The following is a 16,055-nucleotide window of genomic DNA, read 5'->3' on the forward strand; positions in this document are numbered from 1 at the left end:
TATATATATATATATATATATATATATATAAATATCTATTAATAATAAAGAGGACCTGTCATATGAATAATAAATACGACCTGTCAATATTCTTTGTCATTCATATGACAAGTCCTCTTTATTGGTAATAGTAAATTGGTCAGTTTCCAGCTCAGTCTTCATCCTGTTCCAGCGCAGTTCTACACCCTGTTCCAGCGCAGTACTTCATCCAGTTTGTTCCAGCGCAGTTCTACACCCTGTTCCAGCGCAGTACTTCATCCTGTTTGTTCCAGCGCTGTTCTCCATCCTGTTCCAGCGTAGTTCAAATTTAAAACTTACCTGGCAGTCAAGTATAAATAAATGACACACAAATTTTTTTTTATAAAAATATTTTTACTAAAAAAATAAAAAAACTATAATAAAAAAAGATATATTAATATAAAAGGTCCTAATTTTTTTTCTTTATCTCTTTTTTAAGAGCACGCAGATCTCTCCTTGCATCACGTACTATCTTGGCCACAGCCTTCCATTTCTGGTCCATGGCCTCGAGTTTGGCCATATTTATTTTTTTTGGGGAAACAACATCTGTGTAGAAATAAAAAAGAAGAATATTAAGTACACATATATTATGAAGCCAACACATGGATATGAAACATTTTTGCATGAACAATATATGAATGCTTACCAACACTTCTCGCCATCTGTCCGGACGTGCCTGGCTCAGGACTTTCTCGTTCTCCCGCTGAAACTTTAAGAGCAAACAAAAATAAAAAGTTAAATTACACACAATTGTATGCAATCTACCTCTCTAAAATTTTGATACATACCTGGGTCAATTTCCACCACAGATTCCACTACCTCCTCTGCAGGGGAAACCAGAATCAACTCTGCATCAAAATAAAATCAAAAACATATTTGAACTATATTTAAAAAAATATTTTTTTAATATTTTTAAAATAATACATTTTTTCTTAATAAATATATAACAATATCCTACCTTCCACCTCTACCTGCTCCTCCGGACGCCCAGCCTGGTCAGGGGAACCCTGAATCAACTCTGCATCAAAATAAAATCAAAACCATATTTGAACTATATTTAAAAATAATATTTTTTATTATTTTTAAAATAATACATTTTTTATTATTAAATATTTAACAATATCCTACCTTCCACCCCTACCTGCTCCTCCGGACGCACCTGCGGCTGTTCCTCTACCTCCCAAGCACGGCGTCCTAATGCATAAAAACAAATACAGAACAAAAAATTTACATTAAAAAAATGAAAAACAACATACAATAATAAAAAAATTAGTAATAATTAAAAAAATATATAAACAAATACAAATAAATTTAAAATAGTTTCCCAAAATATTACATTACCTGAAAAGAAAACTAAACTTTACAAACTGACAAAATTTATACTTACGTTTTTTGGCGATACGACGCCTTAACCCATCCAATACGTCCCTCTCTCGGTTTTTCAAATCAGACCACCTTTTCCTTAACTGGTCCTTGGATCGCTCAACACCAAACTTTCTATGTATTCTCTGCTGCACCTTCTGTAAAATGCGATTTTTCCTTACGTTCTGGAATTTGTAATGAGCCCTCCTACCATTATAATCCCACCTCTCCAGGTTATCCACCAAAACCTCCACCTCCTCTCTTGCCATTGGGGTGGCACGGGTGGCTGGGCTGCCTCTTTGCTGTGACACCTTCTCACGTGACAGGAAACAATTTAACAGGAAGTGGCTGGATTTGCAAAGTGCTGTGGGAAATCAGAAGTGCAAGGTGCCAAGTCCAGAATGTGCGTTCATTCGTTCATAGGAATATTCGTCCGATAATTCACCCGACCAACATTATTGAGGTAGGTGATGCTGCATATTTTTATATGTTTTTATATGTTTTATTTTTACAGTTTTATATGTTTTATTTTATATTTTAATGTTTTTCACAAATCATGGCCTATGATGCATTTAATAATCCTGACTTCATGCGCAAGTTTATTGAGGCATACAGGTCCCATCCCTGTCTGTGGAAGGTAAAGTCTGCGGATTATTCCAATCGTCACATGAAACTGAAGGCGTATACCGCTATGGTGGAGCTCTGCAAGACCGTGAATCCTGCCACTGACATAAAATATATGAAGCAGAAGATACAAAACCTGCGGACCGTTTTCAAAAAGGAAATGAACAAAATAAAGCCTTCACAGTGGTCAGGTGCTGCAACGGATGATATATACATACCTAAATTATAGTACTTTAATCTGTTAGCATTCACCGCAGATCAGGATGAAGGTCGGCCATCGGTGTGCAGCCTGGAAGAAGCGGACAAGGATGCTGGGGAAGGTACACACAGGGATGCTGGGGAAAGCCTTGATGAGATTCCTGAGATATTCAAGACACCAGACCAGGTAAGTTATTGAAAAATATTTTATTATACAATTTATAAAAACACAGGCACAGCTACATATAGTACAGTATAAAACATATAGTACAGATTTTTATTGCAGTCCTACAAACATTGTGGTGTACAGACTATGTCATGTGATCCTGCCATTCTACTGCTCCAGTAGTGTAGAAGTACTCCAAGTACTTGCTTCGGTTGTCTTTAGCCAACACTGAAGCATTCTGAGGTACTGCAACCTGGAGATCCACTAGACCAGTGAATTGATTACTGCTTTCACCCGGTGTGGCTGTAGTAGAATCTTGCTCCATTAGAGGACCAAATGATGCACTGCAATTATTGAGGCGTAGAAAATTATGTAGCAAGCAGCAAGCATAGACTACCGTGTCAATTTTGTCCATGCGGAAATTGATAGCAGTATGGAATATTCGAAAGCGATTTGCTAGAATACCGAACGCATTCTCAACCACCCTCCTAGCACGAGATAAGCGGTAATTAAAAAAAATTTTCTGTTTATCCAAGTTTTTTTGAGGATAGGGTTTTAACAGGTTTTTTTGCAATGCAAATGCTTCATCTGCAACAAACACAAAGTTCATTCCCTCTACAGTTTGGCTGATTCTAGGAAGGTGCAGTTGCTTGTTCGTCAGCTTCCTGTGAAATGGCGTACCATCCAGAACCCCTCCATAAGACATGCGCCCGTTTCTTCCTATGTCCACTAAAACAAGTTCATAACGGGCATTCACTATTGCCATGAGCACGATGCTGAAAAACCTCTTATAGTTTTAATAATAAGATCCACTGTCTGCCGGTGGGGTAATTCTTACATGCTTCCCATCAATTGCTCCTCCACAATTTGGGAAGTTCCATAAATCTTGAAATTCTGAAGCGATGGCCAGCCATTCCTCTGGTGTATCAGGAAACTGAAAGGAGAACATAGGAAGAGTTTTATATGCATAATAATATGTTCTGTTTATATGTTCTTTTTATTTTTCTTGCAGACTTCCTCCTGCAGTGAACCTGCAGAGAGCTCACCTGCTGCCACAACATCCACTCCGAAAAGTTCCAACCAAAAAAGGAGTCAGAATAGAAAACATCAGGGGCTGGAAAAAAAGGAAGCTTTCAAGAAAGCCATGTCCATATTAAATGAAAAAGAAGATCACTTGGATGGCTTTGGGTTCTATATTGTATCAAAACTGCGGCAGATGAGCCCAGAACAAGCAGGTGCTGTGGAGATTATCATGATAGATTTGGTGAACAAAGGAATGATGAACCAATTAAACCCATAATACCCTACCTATTCCTACCCCTATCCATACCCGCAGCGTCACCCTTCACCTGTACACACTCCACGCCTCCAATATGAGTATCATCACTACCCTTCCTCCAGTACACCAAATCAGTACAGTTTTGGCAATGAAAGCCTCCATTTCACTGATTTATAGTGGGGGTGTGTGTCACAAATGTTAATTGTTTTTTGTTGGTAATATTGTAATATAGTTATGTTTTTATGGTTATTTCTTGTTATTTATACTTTTTTATTGGCACTTTGTTACATGCGCTTTGTTAAATAAAATGTATCTTTTGGTTATGAAGCAAATGTGTCATTTTGTTTTAATGATTGTATGGGGCCTCTACCTTCATGTACTCATCTTTCAAGCAGTCGATAATTGCTGCACATGTCTCGGGGATGATATGACCCATTGCTTGCGGTGAGATCCCAGTGGAGAACTTCATGTCCTGCAGAGATCTTCCAGTGGCAAGGTATCTCAGGGTGGCGATCAACCTCTGCTCAGGTGTAATGGACTTCCTCATGAAGGTATCTTGTTTCTGCAGAAAAGGTCCAACTGCTGAAAGTAATTGCTGGAAACAGACATCTGACATACGAAGATAATTCTTGTAGTCATCTGGGAATGAGTGGCGCAGTTCACTTAGCAGATTCTCATGTGAAATGTTGTCTCGGTCCAACAACCAGTCCTTACACCACATTCGCCGCTTCTTCTCAATGTCCTCCTCTTCAGCACTAAGCAGACACATCAAAGCAAGAGCTGCTTTCTTCTTCCTTGAGAACACTTTGAAGGGCATATTGCGCAGAGGGACAAAGGAACAGAGTGGTGAATGTCGTTCGTTTGACCCGATCATTCGTACACACTATTCCCTTCCTCTGGTGCCCGTCACTTCCTGTATCGTTCAAACGATCGCATCTATCGTGTGTACAATATCATTGAACGATCGTGTCGTTATCTGCATGTACAGGATCGGTGCTATATGATCGTTCAAAGATATCGTGCAGGATCGTTGGTCGTTCGTTTACCAACGATAATTATTGGAAGTGTGTACGTAGCTTAAGACTCTTTCACAAATCCTGTACTTATGTACTCACTTTTTGACTGCTTGGGATATTGTGTAACAATCCCAGTTTACAGGAAAATGTGCTATCACAGTGCCTAGGAAAATACACAGCTCCTCATCTTCCTCTAAAATTTTAAATGCACACAATTAAGGAGCCAAATCTGACTTTCAGAGCTTTTAAAAAGGACTGGGAGGTAAGTGCCATTAAAAATGTACACCTTCAAGCATGCTGTCCATTCCTAAATACAGTGCAGTGAAAATGCTGAAATAATGGAAGTTTTACCATTAGCTGACCACCTTCCTGTACATTACCTGAAAATAATGGTGCAGTAGCAGTCTGTAGTACCACTTAAAAAAGGTGCAGGGACCGGAAGTGACAACTAACAGAACTTCCACACTCAAAGGGATTTCTCAATATTGTACACTGGTAAGGACAGCATGGAGAATAGAATATTTATCACATTTCACCTACCTGTCTCTGTTTTGTTTTTTAATTTTCTCTGTACTATTTTTACTTATTGTACATGCCATTAGTTTAAATTCCAATACAGTCTAAGGTGATATGATGTGTTTGAAAACTTTCTGCAATACCACTTGTGACCAGTCAAAGAAGTGGTGATATAAACCTAAATATGTATATATATATAGTCAGGTAAAATGTTTTAGTTCATTGCAGACAGAAGTGATAGAACATATTGTATAGTTTACATTCATCAGATTTATTTGTAAAATGTCCCATTACTCCCACAAGGTTTCTATTCTTTGATTTTGAAAGTCAATGTGTTGTTCCAGCTTCATGTGCACCAATCTGGTTTGATAGTAATTATACAATGACTTATTCCTGACTCAACAGTGCACAACATTGGAACCACATATGGGAATAGGATGATTTTTATAAAGTGGAAATAAATCCATCAATGCTCTCCTGTCCCCATTCCGTTGTGGGCTCCACCGTCTTTTCTTCCATATCTCAATCTTCAGCAATTTTGTATGGCCGGGCCGGGATGACATTATCCCCGCACAGGAGTTTTTTTAGTCCTGGCACATGCAAGGGAAGCTAGGATTGCTGAGTAACCCTGGCAAAAAATGTTGCGCAGCGCAGCTCAGTGAAATTTGACAGGTGGTGACATAAAAATAGTTATTCCAGAAGACATACCACCTGCCCAAGTCACAAATTTTCAAAGTGGGACCTTTACTACTTTACTAGTTCTACTTTAAAAAGCTCAGTTCAGAATTATTCAGTTGTCAGCAGTACACTTTGGGGTCTATTTATAAAGCAGCAAATCCTTAATTCACTGAAACATTCCCTAGTGGAGACTCTATTTCTGCTATTGAAACACATGGAACTTGAAGATTCTGCATCACGAAATGTATTGATGAATGTCATTTTCACTGCTTTAAAAAACAGACCCCCTTAAGAAAATTCATCTAAATTCTGACATAACATTTTGGGTTGCTTAGACAGCACTCAAATCGGACTTTGAGGACCCAGGGGCTGATTCACAAAAAACGTACATGCATTGTGTGAAGCCAGCCCATATTTGTTGAATTGACCCTAACCTCCTGGACGGTAACCCCGTAAGAAAACCCAGCTAAAAGCGGTAACCCCGAGCCACAGAGATAGCTGAAAAAAAAAAAAACATAAACTTGCCTGGTCCCCTCGGCGTTCTCCAGTGTCCTGCCATCCTCTGCCACATCCTCTTTTTCCGATCTGTCCCCTGGCGAGTGCGCTGACGTTCCCCAGGAGTTCTCGGTGACGTTGGTGCGTGCGTCGGTGGGTGTGGGAGTGTGGCGGGAATTTCAAATTATTTTGTATTGGATTCAATACAAAATAACTGTATCGAATCTGATACAGAGTAATCAAATTTTATATATATATATATATATATATTTTATATGCTACTGTACAGTTATATTAAAGACATGAAAGACAATGTAAGACATATAAATCTGGACAGAAATGAAACGCCCAGGAGGTTAATGTACAAAATGAAGACATGCTCATAATAATGCCCCTATTTACACTTGTCTGCCTGGGTGTGTTGCAAAAAAGTGTTAAACAGCATTGCAGTAACACCTGTGGCCTTGCAATGCATAGGTGTGAATGGGCCCTTTGGATACACATACCACAAAGCAAAAACATTACGTGTCATGGTGCTCTGTTGTGCAGGTGCATTTTCATTCAATATGTTCAAAGGGGTGCCATGCAGAATAAATGGCAACACACATATACCACACATGTGCCTTGTGTCAATGGCTAGGTTTTAACAAATGGATATGCATGTTTGTTCCAGGTCTGTTTGACCTGTGTGTTTCACTGCGCAGGTAGAAAGAAGCCCTTCTCAGTGCACCTATGTAACCAAATACCATGGTCACTAACAATTCTAATACAAATGGCACTGCTAACAGTAACCAGATCAGGTGAACCACTATTGTTACTTGTGTAGGTATCCAACTATTACCCATGTTATCCAGGCTTTTTACTTATAGTTTAGTGTACAATAAATACTCATTACTAAAGCAGAGAGCAGGGCTGTGTGCAGTGTATTGTCTCCCTGGGAACAGTTTTGCTGAGAAGTTTGCTTGCTGCATAAAGGAGAGGGGACAGGAGTTAGGCATATGGGAGTGTCTTGCTTCTATCTCTCACCTGCTGCTCTGCTGCTGTATTACCCGCTGTACAGAGACCCCTGTCTGGAGCTACTGAGGAGCCCCCCATGGACTGATCCTGGCTGCAGGTAGGAATAAACTATACAATCCATGCCATGACAGCTTTTATAGAGAGTAGAGTGCTTGTGACATGTCTAAGATCACACTTATTCCTATATGTAACTTGTGTACAAACTACATGTATGTACTGTCCTAATTGTTTATTTTATCCTGGAATTATCTCTATGTGTAAATTGTGTACAAACCACCAGTATATACTGACCCAATAAGGGGGTTTCAATTAGGTATCATTTCAATACAAAAACAATCACTTGCTACAATTATTTCTTATCAGTTACGTTAATTTATATTAGGTATTTGAATAATCTTAACTGGTATGCTATTTCAAACAAATTCACACTATCAAACATACATTTATACGTATTTATGGACAAGACCATATCAGACTATTTTAGATTGTGAGGTCTTTTGGGCAGGGTCTTCTCCCCTTCTTGTGTCTGTGTCCCTGGGGAGTAATTATAATCACTGACATGAACATTTAAAGTATATATATATACTGTTTATTGAAAAAAGGCACATCATGTTAGACAAAGTGATCCACATTAATGTTTGAAGATGTGAAAAACAATTGGGATTTTAGCAGCACAACATTTAATAAGGGTGTTAAATTAATATATAAACTGGAGCCTGTATTACCTTTTCAAATTTTTACTTCCCTTGCTAGACCCAAAAGCATCCACAGTTTTTGATCTTGGCACAATGACACCACACAGCTGAATAGCAAAGAGAACAGCTGACCCCTAATATTTAGGATTTACATAAGACAGGTTCCTCTGTCATTGTTTTTTTTTATTGGCACTTAATTCTATTGTATTCTATTCCATGGGATATACTTAGTTTACACACAACTGTATTTGATCAGGTTAACAAAACAATTGCATGGTTAGCATAAAAGTTCCATTTCTGTGGATAGTAATTCTTGCCTCTATCACTACTTCATATAGACACTTTCATTGATATAGGGTTCCACATAATTCCAGAAGTGAACAGCATGTATTGGTTCCCCCTGCCACCTTCCATGTGTGTCCTGTAGTAATGTGTACCTTGGTGGAAGGAACCATCGAGCCCTGCAGGGGACACAGCCCTGCAATATTTGGAATTCTTTATTGGCATATGGGTGCTAAGTTGACCTATACTCTACAAGCTTACGTAAGCTACCTTCTAGATGCTTTACATTTTATATTGGGATTTTTTATTAATACAATAGTTCTGGCCCTTCCCCGTGAATAGTACATTTTGGGCCACAGAAATCTTTTAGTAAGTAGTACTACAATCTGGTGTTTGTGCTGTGATCCTATGATCCACCCCCACACCTTACCAGAAAGAAAGCTTTGGACCATAATCAGCATTCCAGTGTCACCATAGCAACCAGGGGTGGAGCTTGTGACACTGACAAATGGTCAAGGAGGTCTCCTGGTCAGAGTGAAGGGCTGAAGATGGTGGCCGGCCTGTAGCTTTAGTAAAAGTGCACCACTAATTTCAGGAGTAAGTTCAAGTTTGTCCGTTTAGTATATTTAGTTTATATTTTAGTGCACTGGCCAGCTAGGGAATATATTAAAGGATTATAGATTTTCCTTAAAGGCTGGTACACACAGGGAGAATTTTTTTCTTTAGTTCCATTTTGGATTTGATAAAATGACCAAATCTGAACCAGTATATAAGATGAACCTTCCGTCAGTTGTGTTGTTGCAGTTGAGGAACCAAAATTCTGGCCTGGTAAAGCACTTACTATAAATGAATGGTAACTAATGATTGCTATGAACATGGCGGCCACATTTATATTGTGGGTCTGCTGTGTACATTATACATTGGTTACTATTCATAATACTCATGGCAGCTGGTCAACATAATACATCATTTAAAAACATTGTACAAGTGTGTGCAGTGTTTGGGGCTTCTAAACAATCAATTACTGATCTGAAAATCAAATGTAAGTGATGACTGCTAAAATTTAATGTCCACATATTCTGACCAAAAGAATGGTACATGCAATTCTTTTTTAGCTACAAGTTTGTTACCGTGTAGAATACCTGCTCCCCCACTGTTCAGTTTGGTTTCTCTCACCAACTCATATGGTAATAGAGGACTTACAAGTCAGCAGGAGAAAGCTATGTGATCCAGCCTGTGGAATACCTATAACAGCCAGCAAACTCCTGAGAGGTAGTTTTTACGAAATCGAACAAGGAAAGGTAAATTTGAAGTCTCCTATACTACATCCATGTGATTCTTCAGGGTAACTTTTAATTGTTAATATATTGCATTGGTGTTCTTCATTTAAATCATGTAAATGTTCAAACAGCCTTTTCCTTTTATACCCAGCAGACCTTGGATGAAGTTTTGACCTGGCACTTTATTTTTTGCCCCCAGGCACCTGTGCTTTTTTGAGTAGGCATAACTGCAATCTGTGGATATGAACAGGGGAGCAAAACTGTAACAGATGCCAGGAGACAAATAGGATGTATTCATTGCCTGGAAGTACCTGGATTGTACAGGTTACATAGTTACATAGTAGGTTAGGTTGAAAAAAGACATAGGTCCATCAAGTTCAACCACTAGGGAAAAAACCATATCCTAGATATAAAACCCTCTATATACCCTAGGTTGCCTCATCCCCAGATCTGGTATAGCCTAAGAGAAAATCCAACAGTGAGGTACAGTCCCACATTAAATTGCAGTCTTAACTGCCCCAGGCAATGTTTTCATCCAGTTTTCCCTTGGTACATGTTCTTCATACTGTGATTGCTAATGGTCACACAAGTTGGGAGATGACAAATCATCAGTCAGTGACTGTTTTTGTTTGATCTAGTGGCCATCCTGCTGTAAAATGCAGGTGCCAAGTCTGCACCAATTCAAAGTCCACAGAGAGCTTGTAATTTATTGTATGCTTTGCATAATAAATTCATATTTGTTTACTTCTCATGTTCTAGTGGGGTGCTGGCTGTCTAATATATTATTTCAGTATCCAGCTACTCCTAAATGATAGGTGTTTCTCTTGATTGTTGTCAAAACTAAATCACATCATTTAGAGGTAGAGTAAAATGTCTGGAAAAATCAAAATGATATCATGTTTTTATAGCCAAAATTGTTTATGTTTTTAAATACGGTTTACACTTTTGTGGGGATTTTAGGGTGCCTTACTAGTAATAAATGCAAAAATTGAAAAATACTCATCAAATTTAATATATTACAAATCTTTGAAAGCAGTCGTCCACAGTGCTTTTATATATACATATCAGAAATTTCAATATTCATCACATATAAATCATTTTACACAAATATTTGTGCATATTCTAGTCATTAGTCCTTGATGCGTTTCACCCATAGGCTTCTTCAAAAGAAAATAATGTATCATTTGCAAAACGTTTCTCAAAACTTTTGTGTGTTTCAAAGTAAGGAGATGGACAAAACACCACAACAAAAAACTTTAATAAATATACCCAACCCTTAGAAAAAAGACTTGCACCTACTTTTTCCAGCACTTCTTTAGTATTTATGATATCTTTGATCCTCCAAACCATTTTAAAGAATAATTAACAAGCAATAAGCTCTTTATTACAGCCTTAAGTGCATAAGTGACACCAGTCCTTATGAATTACCACCACTTTTTTCAATGCCTTAATTATTTTTCACCACAGTGATCAGAAACCAGAAAAAAAAACACAACCTTCAACATTGCATTTCTTTGAAGTCCAATGTAACATGACATGTTAACCACCTGTGAAAAATGAGGTCATTGAACCTAAAATCCCCTAATAAAATCACAATAATAAATCCACGTCATAAAAACGATGGGAAACATATCTTCATGTGTTTACCTTTGTGCACAACCATCTTTTTTTCCACCATCTTAAGTGAGAAACATTTCCCTTCCACACTAGATTCCCCAAATTCCTTCCATATCCACAAAAAACAAAAACAATATCCATATCCAAAATAAAACTTTAACTGTCCCATTATTTAAATATAAATCAATGTACCTCTCAGAGTAACATGAACACTAGCATAATTATCAAGTTATTATATCTTCAAAGCCTACCTTAGTCACATTGAATACCACCTACAGGGTCATAGACTTCTGTATCCTTCCTCTTTATATTGAACTGGCTCTGTGTCCCACATGGTGCCATGAATCAGACCTTGATGGACGTTTCCAGTTTATAATCTGGAAACACGTGGGACACGTTGTTCCACTTCCCGCTTGTGGTTCAGGATGAACCACAATTCGGGAAAAGGTGGAAACTGGGACTTCCAACTATAATGACTGACAGGCTTCATAGTAATTGGAAGTATATAACCTAAATAAAATGAATTTGTATCATAGTAAATTTAACCTTGAACATTAGTTTAATAAGCGAATTAAATTGGTATTATTTACAATTAAAACATATAACATATTAGTCATCTGTAAATTTGTGGCTTCAAATTCATCACCTTAGGTGTGCAGGTGCAAGTTGATATTTCTCTGTGTTTTAACAATATTAAAGTCAATACCTGAAGTTCACACTGAATTTATAATGATATCCATCTAAAAGACTTCTATTATAATTGTGCTTGGCACCCCCCCCCCCCATCCCATCCCAATATGCACCTATTCTCCCTCCTTCCCTAACCTAATTCATCCCGCCCCCCAAACAGGGATCTGACGGGTGCTGCTTCTGCACTTGTTTACATCAATCGGAATATTTTATGGCTCATTTACGGTCCCCAGGAAAAAAGCACTATATGAGTATGGTGCTGTACTGCTCAGGCATGAAACCCATTACTCTAGCCTATGGCATTCTTTACTTGGCTTTTGACAATATACACAAATTAGGCCTGGTAAACTTTACAGGGCTGCTTTCTCTCCTAGTCTGGCCGAGGACAGTACCGTAAGTATTGGGCATAGACAGTTTCATCTCATTTCGTATGGTTGTATGGTATGGTTCCTATAATGGTATGGTTAGCACATATCACTGCTCCTATTTCTACATCTACTTTTTATCTGTGCTGATCTCAAAGTCTCTGTTTTAGCTTTCTACATATATCAATACCTTGAGTTGATGTCTTTTCTTACATAAATATCATACATTTCAGATCTAAGAAGGCCTCACTGTTCCTTTTAGTTTACCAGGATAATTATGAATGAATAAAGCACACACAAAAAAACAAATATTAATAACAGTGGCCACAGTAGTTTTTTTTCCAAAAAGAGACTTTTTGTGGAACATCCATAGCAAGATGGGCCAGATGACCTTAATCTTTTTACAGTAAAATTATTTTTCATTGTTGAACTAGAATGCAATGCAAATTACCTTTAAGTGCAATGCTTTTTTTCTAGAAAAGCTGGTGGGCAATAAGTAAGTTTAGTTCCGTTTAAAATGTAACCAGATACCTAATTAAAAGTGTAACTGAAACGATTTTCTTTTTATTTCTTTTCCTATGAACATTTGTACTTCAGGGCAGTAAATGAGTATTATTGTGAACTTAGGACTAGCAAAATAATCTTGCTTGGGGTGTTGGTGGTATGAAAAAAAACAGTACTTTATCAACTATTTCAGGAATCAGAAAATCTTTCAGGTTTAAACATAATGAGAGATTTAAAAGCCAATGTAAAGATTACAATAGTTATGTAAACTGTGTTGAAAGACATTTCCCCTTCATTACATAGGAAATATTTATCTTGATACAGATTAAATTTCATAGTTTTTTATTGTTCCAAATAGATAAACCCCAAGCAAAAAAATATATTCAAACATAAAAATTGAACCCCCAATCCAAGCCTCCAGTGACCTCCAATTGTACATGTAAAGTTAGCATCTGAAATACATTCAAGGAGGCACCGCTATTCTGGTCTCTCCAGACTACATACAGGTACACTGCTTTAGTGATAGCAATTTAAGAGGAGCATCATGTTGAGTGTCTGACTGTCAGGCTTTGTCTTAATGTTAATTCTCCAAGCCCCTTTGGCTTGGGTCACTTGACTATCACGTGGCATTTGGTAATGTGAATGCCACTGGACAGATCTCTAAGCAGCAGTGATTAAAGTAAGATAAGTATCCAAGATGCAAATTTTTTGATATACTAAGATGCTTGGGAGGTTATTAAAACAGTGGTCTACTTCAATAATCATTTTACTGAAACCCTTCATTGTTCATTATAGTTCGTTCCTAATTTTTGTACAAGCAGTACAATTACTAAAGCTGAACAGTGTTCTCCCGTGCCCCTGTTCCGACCCGACAGTGAGTCAGATCTTTAGCCTATAGATTCAGCTTACCTCTAAAGGTGGTGCGCGAAACCTAAACAAGTTATTTGCATGTGCCAGTTCTACCAGGTTATATCCACTAAAACATTAAGAAGAAAGTTTCTTTTTTTGTTTCCCTCTATTTTCCTCCATATCAGAAGACACATTTTCTAAAACCTGCTTTACTAGTAGGGTTTGCCGTAGGCTATGAAGGCTCTGTAGCTGAACAAATGGAATATTATTACAAATGAGAATGCTCTCCATTTCTTTATGAAATATTTTTAGTGTCTGAATGGTTGACTACTAGATTTAGAAAAGTTCACAAGTTGGCCAAATTTGTGCCCTATGCTTATACTCAAGTCAAAGCAAGTTACCTGTATTAAAGTAAAAATTAGTACTTCAGTTTACTTTTAGGTCAGTTTACATATTTATAAGTACAAATATGAAAAAACTAATGAACAAATGAAGAAAATGAAAATGACTTTTAAGAAATCCATTCCAGGTTTGCAGGTTCACTGATGAAAGTGTATCTTCTCCAGCCTTGGAGAGGTTTATTAAATCAGGCCCACTTTGTCTGATCTGTGAGAAGATTGATCCAACACATCTGGAATGGACCTGGTCCAGAATTGAAAACATTTGCTAATGGCAAATTGTCCCAATGCAAACCCCCTTATTGCAAAATGACTTTTGAAAATACCTGTAAAACGGCAGATTCCTCCGGCCAGGTTTTAATTTTCTACTCAGATCTACATCAATATTAGCCGATTGAATTGAACTACAAAACTTTAATGTGCTGGTACTTGGTACCAACCAGGATGGCCAGAGCTTCCCCCGAACTTCAGAGTTGTGTTTCAGAGGGTGCACATGTGCAGGAGACATGAAACACATTTGGTGGTCTTGTCTGGTTGCACAAGAAATTTGGGAAAAAAACTTTGATCTCATTTACTAAATAATACAAACTCCCATTTTCCCCAATGTAGAGAGTGCCCTTCTCAGTAAGATTGACATACCTTTGCCAAAACACTAAGAAATTTTGTAATTATATGCTGCTGGCAGCCAGTATTGCGTTGGCAAAGGCTTGGAAATCTCCATCTTTTCAGCTAGCCCCAGTAAAAGCTAAACTGAACTGGAATATGATCAAAGATAAACTTACGTGTACGTTTAAGGACACACCCCACATCTTTGAACTTACCTGGAACTGGAAAGTGGTCTGCTTACTGTTCCACAATTCCATTTCCTTCCTGATGTGGATCCCCCGACCTCCACCACCCCTTCTTAGTCCCCCCATAACCATGTGCCCTTTCCCATCTCTGTGTATTAAACAGTTTTTTTGTTGACAAGAGATCTCTTCAATGTAAATGTTGTATAATTTGGCAATGTTTTCTAATAAGATCCTCTAATAAGATTTATTTAAAAACAATGCTATTACTTTTCTTGTGACTGTTTATGTCTTACAACTCTTTTGTTTACCCTGTTATCGCAATTCTTTTTTTTATTTTTCATTAAATAAAATTTTATTGAAATTAAAAATCAAGTTCACTATACAGAGTTTGGAGTGCATTTTGTTGGTTTTAACCATAATGAGTGTTTGGTAGCAATGAGATGTCGCCACAAAGGAATCTGTCCTTTCATATCATGTCTTGCTCTTGGTAAGCATATCTCCCAGCTGTCTCTGATTTGAAAGCATTGTCTCAAATTTAGCTCCTTTGCTTTGTTGTCCATCTTTTTGAATGGTATGTAGACCTCTATGATAACATGTATTGTTTAAATAATGAACAGAGCTAATTTTGCACTAAAGCTTTCATCCAGCCTATAAATTAATAACTTGTTATTTTGAAAAGCTAATATAAGGGAAATTATGTTTTGAAAGAAAGCACTTGCAGATTTCACCAATCATTTATTTGTATTTTTCGTTTTTATCATCTGCAAAATGGGGAAGTGACAAGTCACTTTTCACCTACATACTTTGGGGTCTATTTATAAAAAAGAGAAGACTAAAACAATGGGTATTGGTGGTGGCCTTCTTGGTTTTATGTTCTCAGAGAACTAAGTGCCAACCCCTAGTAAGTAAAGTAACTAATAATATGGAGAAAGGAGAGAAAAGCAGGGTTTTCGGCACAAAAACTGTATTGGTATACAATATGAAATAATGATATAAGACAAAGACAGGTTCAACGTATGCCACAATGCAATCTTGTGGTTTAATTAATAATATAAATTAGGCCTTAAAGGGCGCACAATACAATAAAATGTGACAGATTTAACAGGTTCGGGTTGGACCACAATAATATCTTGGGGTTCACCAGGTGTCAAATTGGCCCTAGGGGGCACTGGACATGCAGCATCTAGTCAAACATATACATTTATTTGCCATATA

The 16,055-nt window shown here is 37.5% G+C and overlaps 2 protein-coding genes across 3 annotated transcripts in view; one reads left to right on the top strand and one right to left on the bottom strand.

Annotated features, from left to right (window-relative positions):
• Positions 1–3,164: 3,164 nt before the first annotated feature.
• LOC140336132 (uncharacterized) lies at positions 3,165–4,464 on the bottom strand. The gene is made up of 2 exons (XM_072419187.1): positions 4,018–4,464; positions 3,165–3,302 (listed from the first exon to the last, which is right to left on the bottom strand). Exons 1-2 carry the CDS (start codon positions 4,462–4,464, stop codon positions 3,165–3,167), a joined length of 585 nt encoding a protein of 194 aa, XP_072275288.1.
• A 2,916-nt stretch (positions 4,465–7,380) lies between these two features.
• The window catches only part of TMC5 (transmembrane channel like 5), an 89,693-nt gene continuing 81,018 nt past the window's right edge, over positions 7,381–16,055 (top strand). The window contains exon 1 of one of the 2 annotated variants that reach the window (XM_072419020.1): positions 7,381–7,466. The gene's annotated coding sequence lies outside the window, so the exon portion shown is untranslated. Of the gene's footprint in view, positions 7,467–9,494; positions 9,648–16,055 lie in introns of those variants that run through there. The other variant, XM_072419021.1, reaches the window with a different exon arrangement.

The sequence above is a fragment of the Pyxicephalus adspersus genome, chromosome 7, assembly GCF_032062135.1.
Source record: "Pyxicephalus adspersus chromosome 7, UCB_Pads_2.0, whole genome shotgun sequence".
In the NCBI taxonomy this organism is placed as follows: domain Eukaryota; kingdom Metazoa; phylum Chordata; class Amphibia; order Anura; family Pyxicephalidae; genus Pyxicephalus; species Pyxicephalus adspersus.

Excerpts from the sequence above, each read along its gene's own strand:
- LOC140336132 (XM_072419187.1), bottom strand. The coding sequence starts at position 4,464 with ATGCCCTTCAAAGTGTTCTCAAGGAAGAAGAAAGCAGCTCTTGCTTTG. Across the intron at positions 3,303-4,017 it reads TGAAAGATGAGTACATGAAG|TTTCCTGATACACCAGAGGA; the intron begins GTAGAGGCCCCA and ends TTCTCCTTTCAG.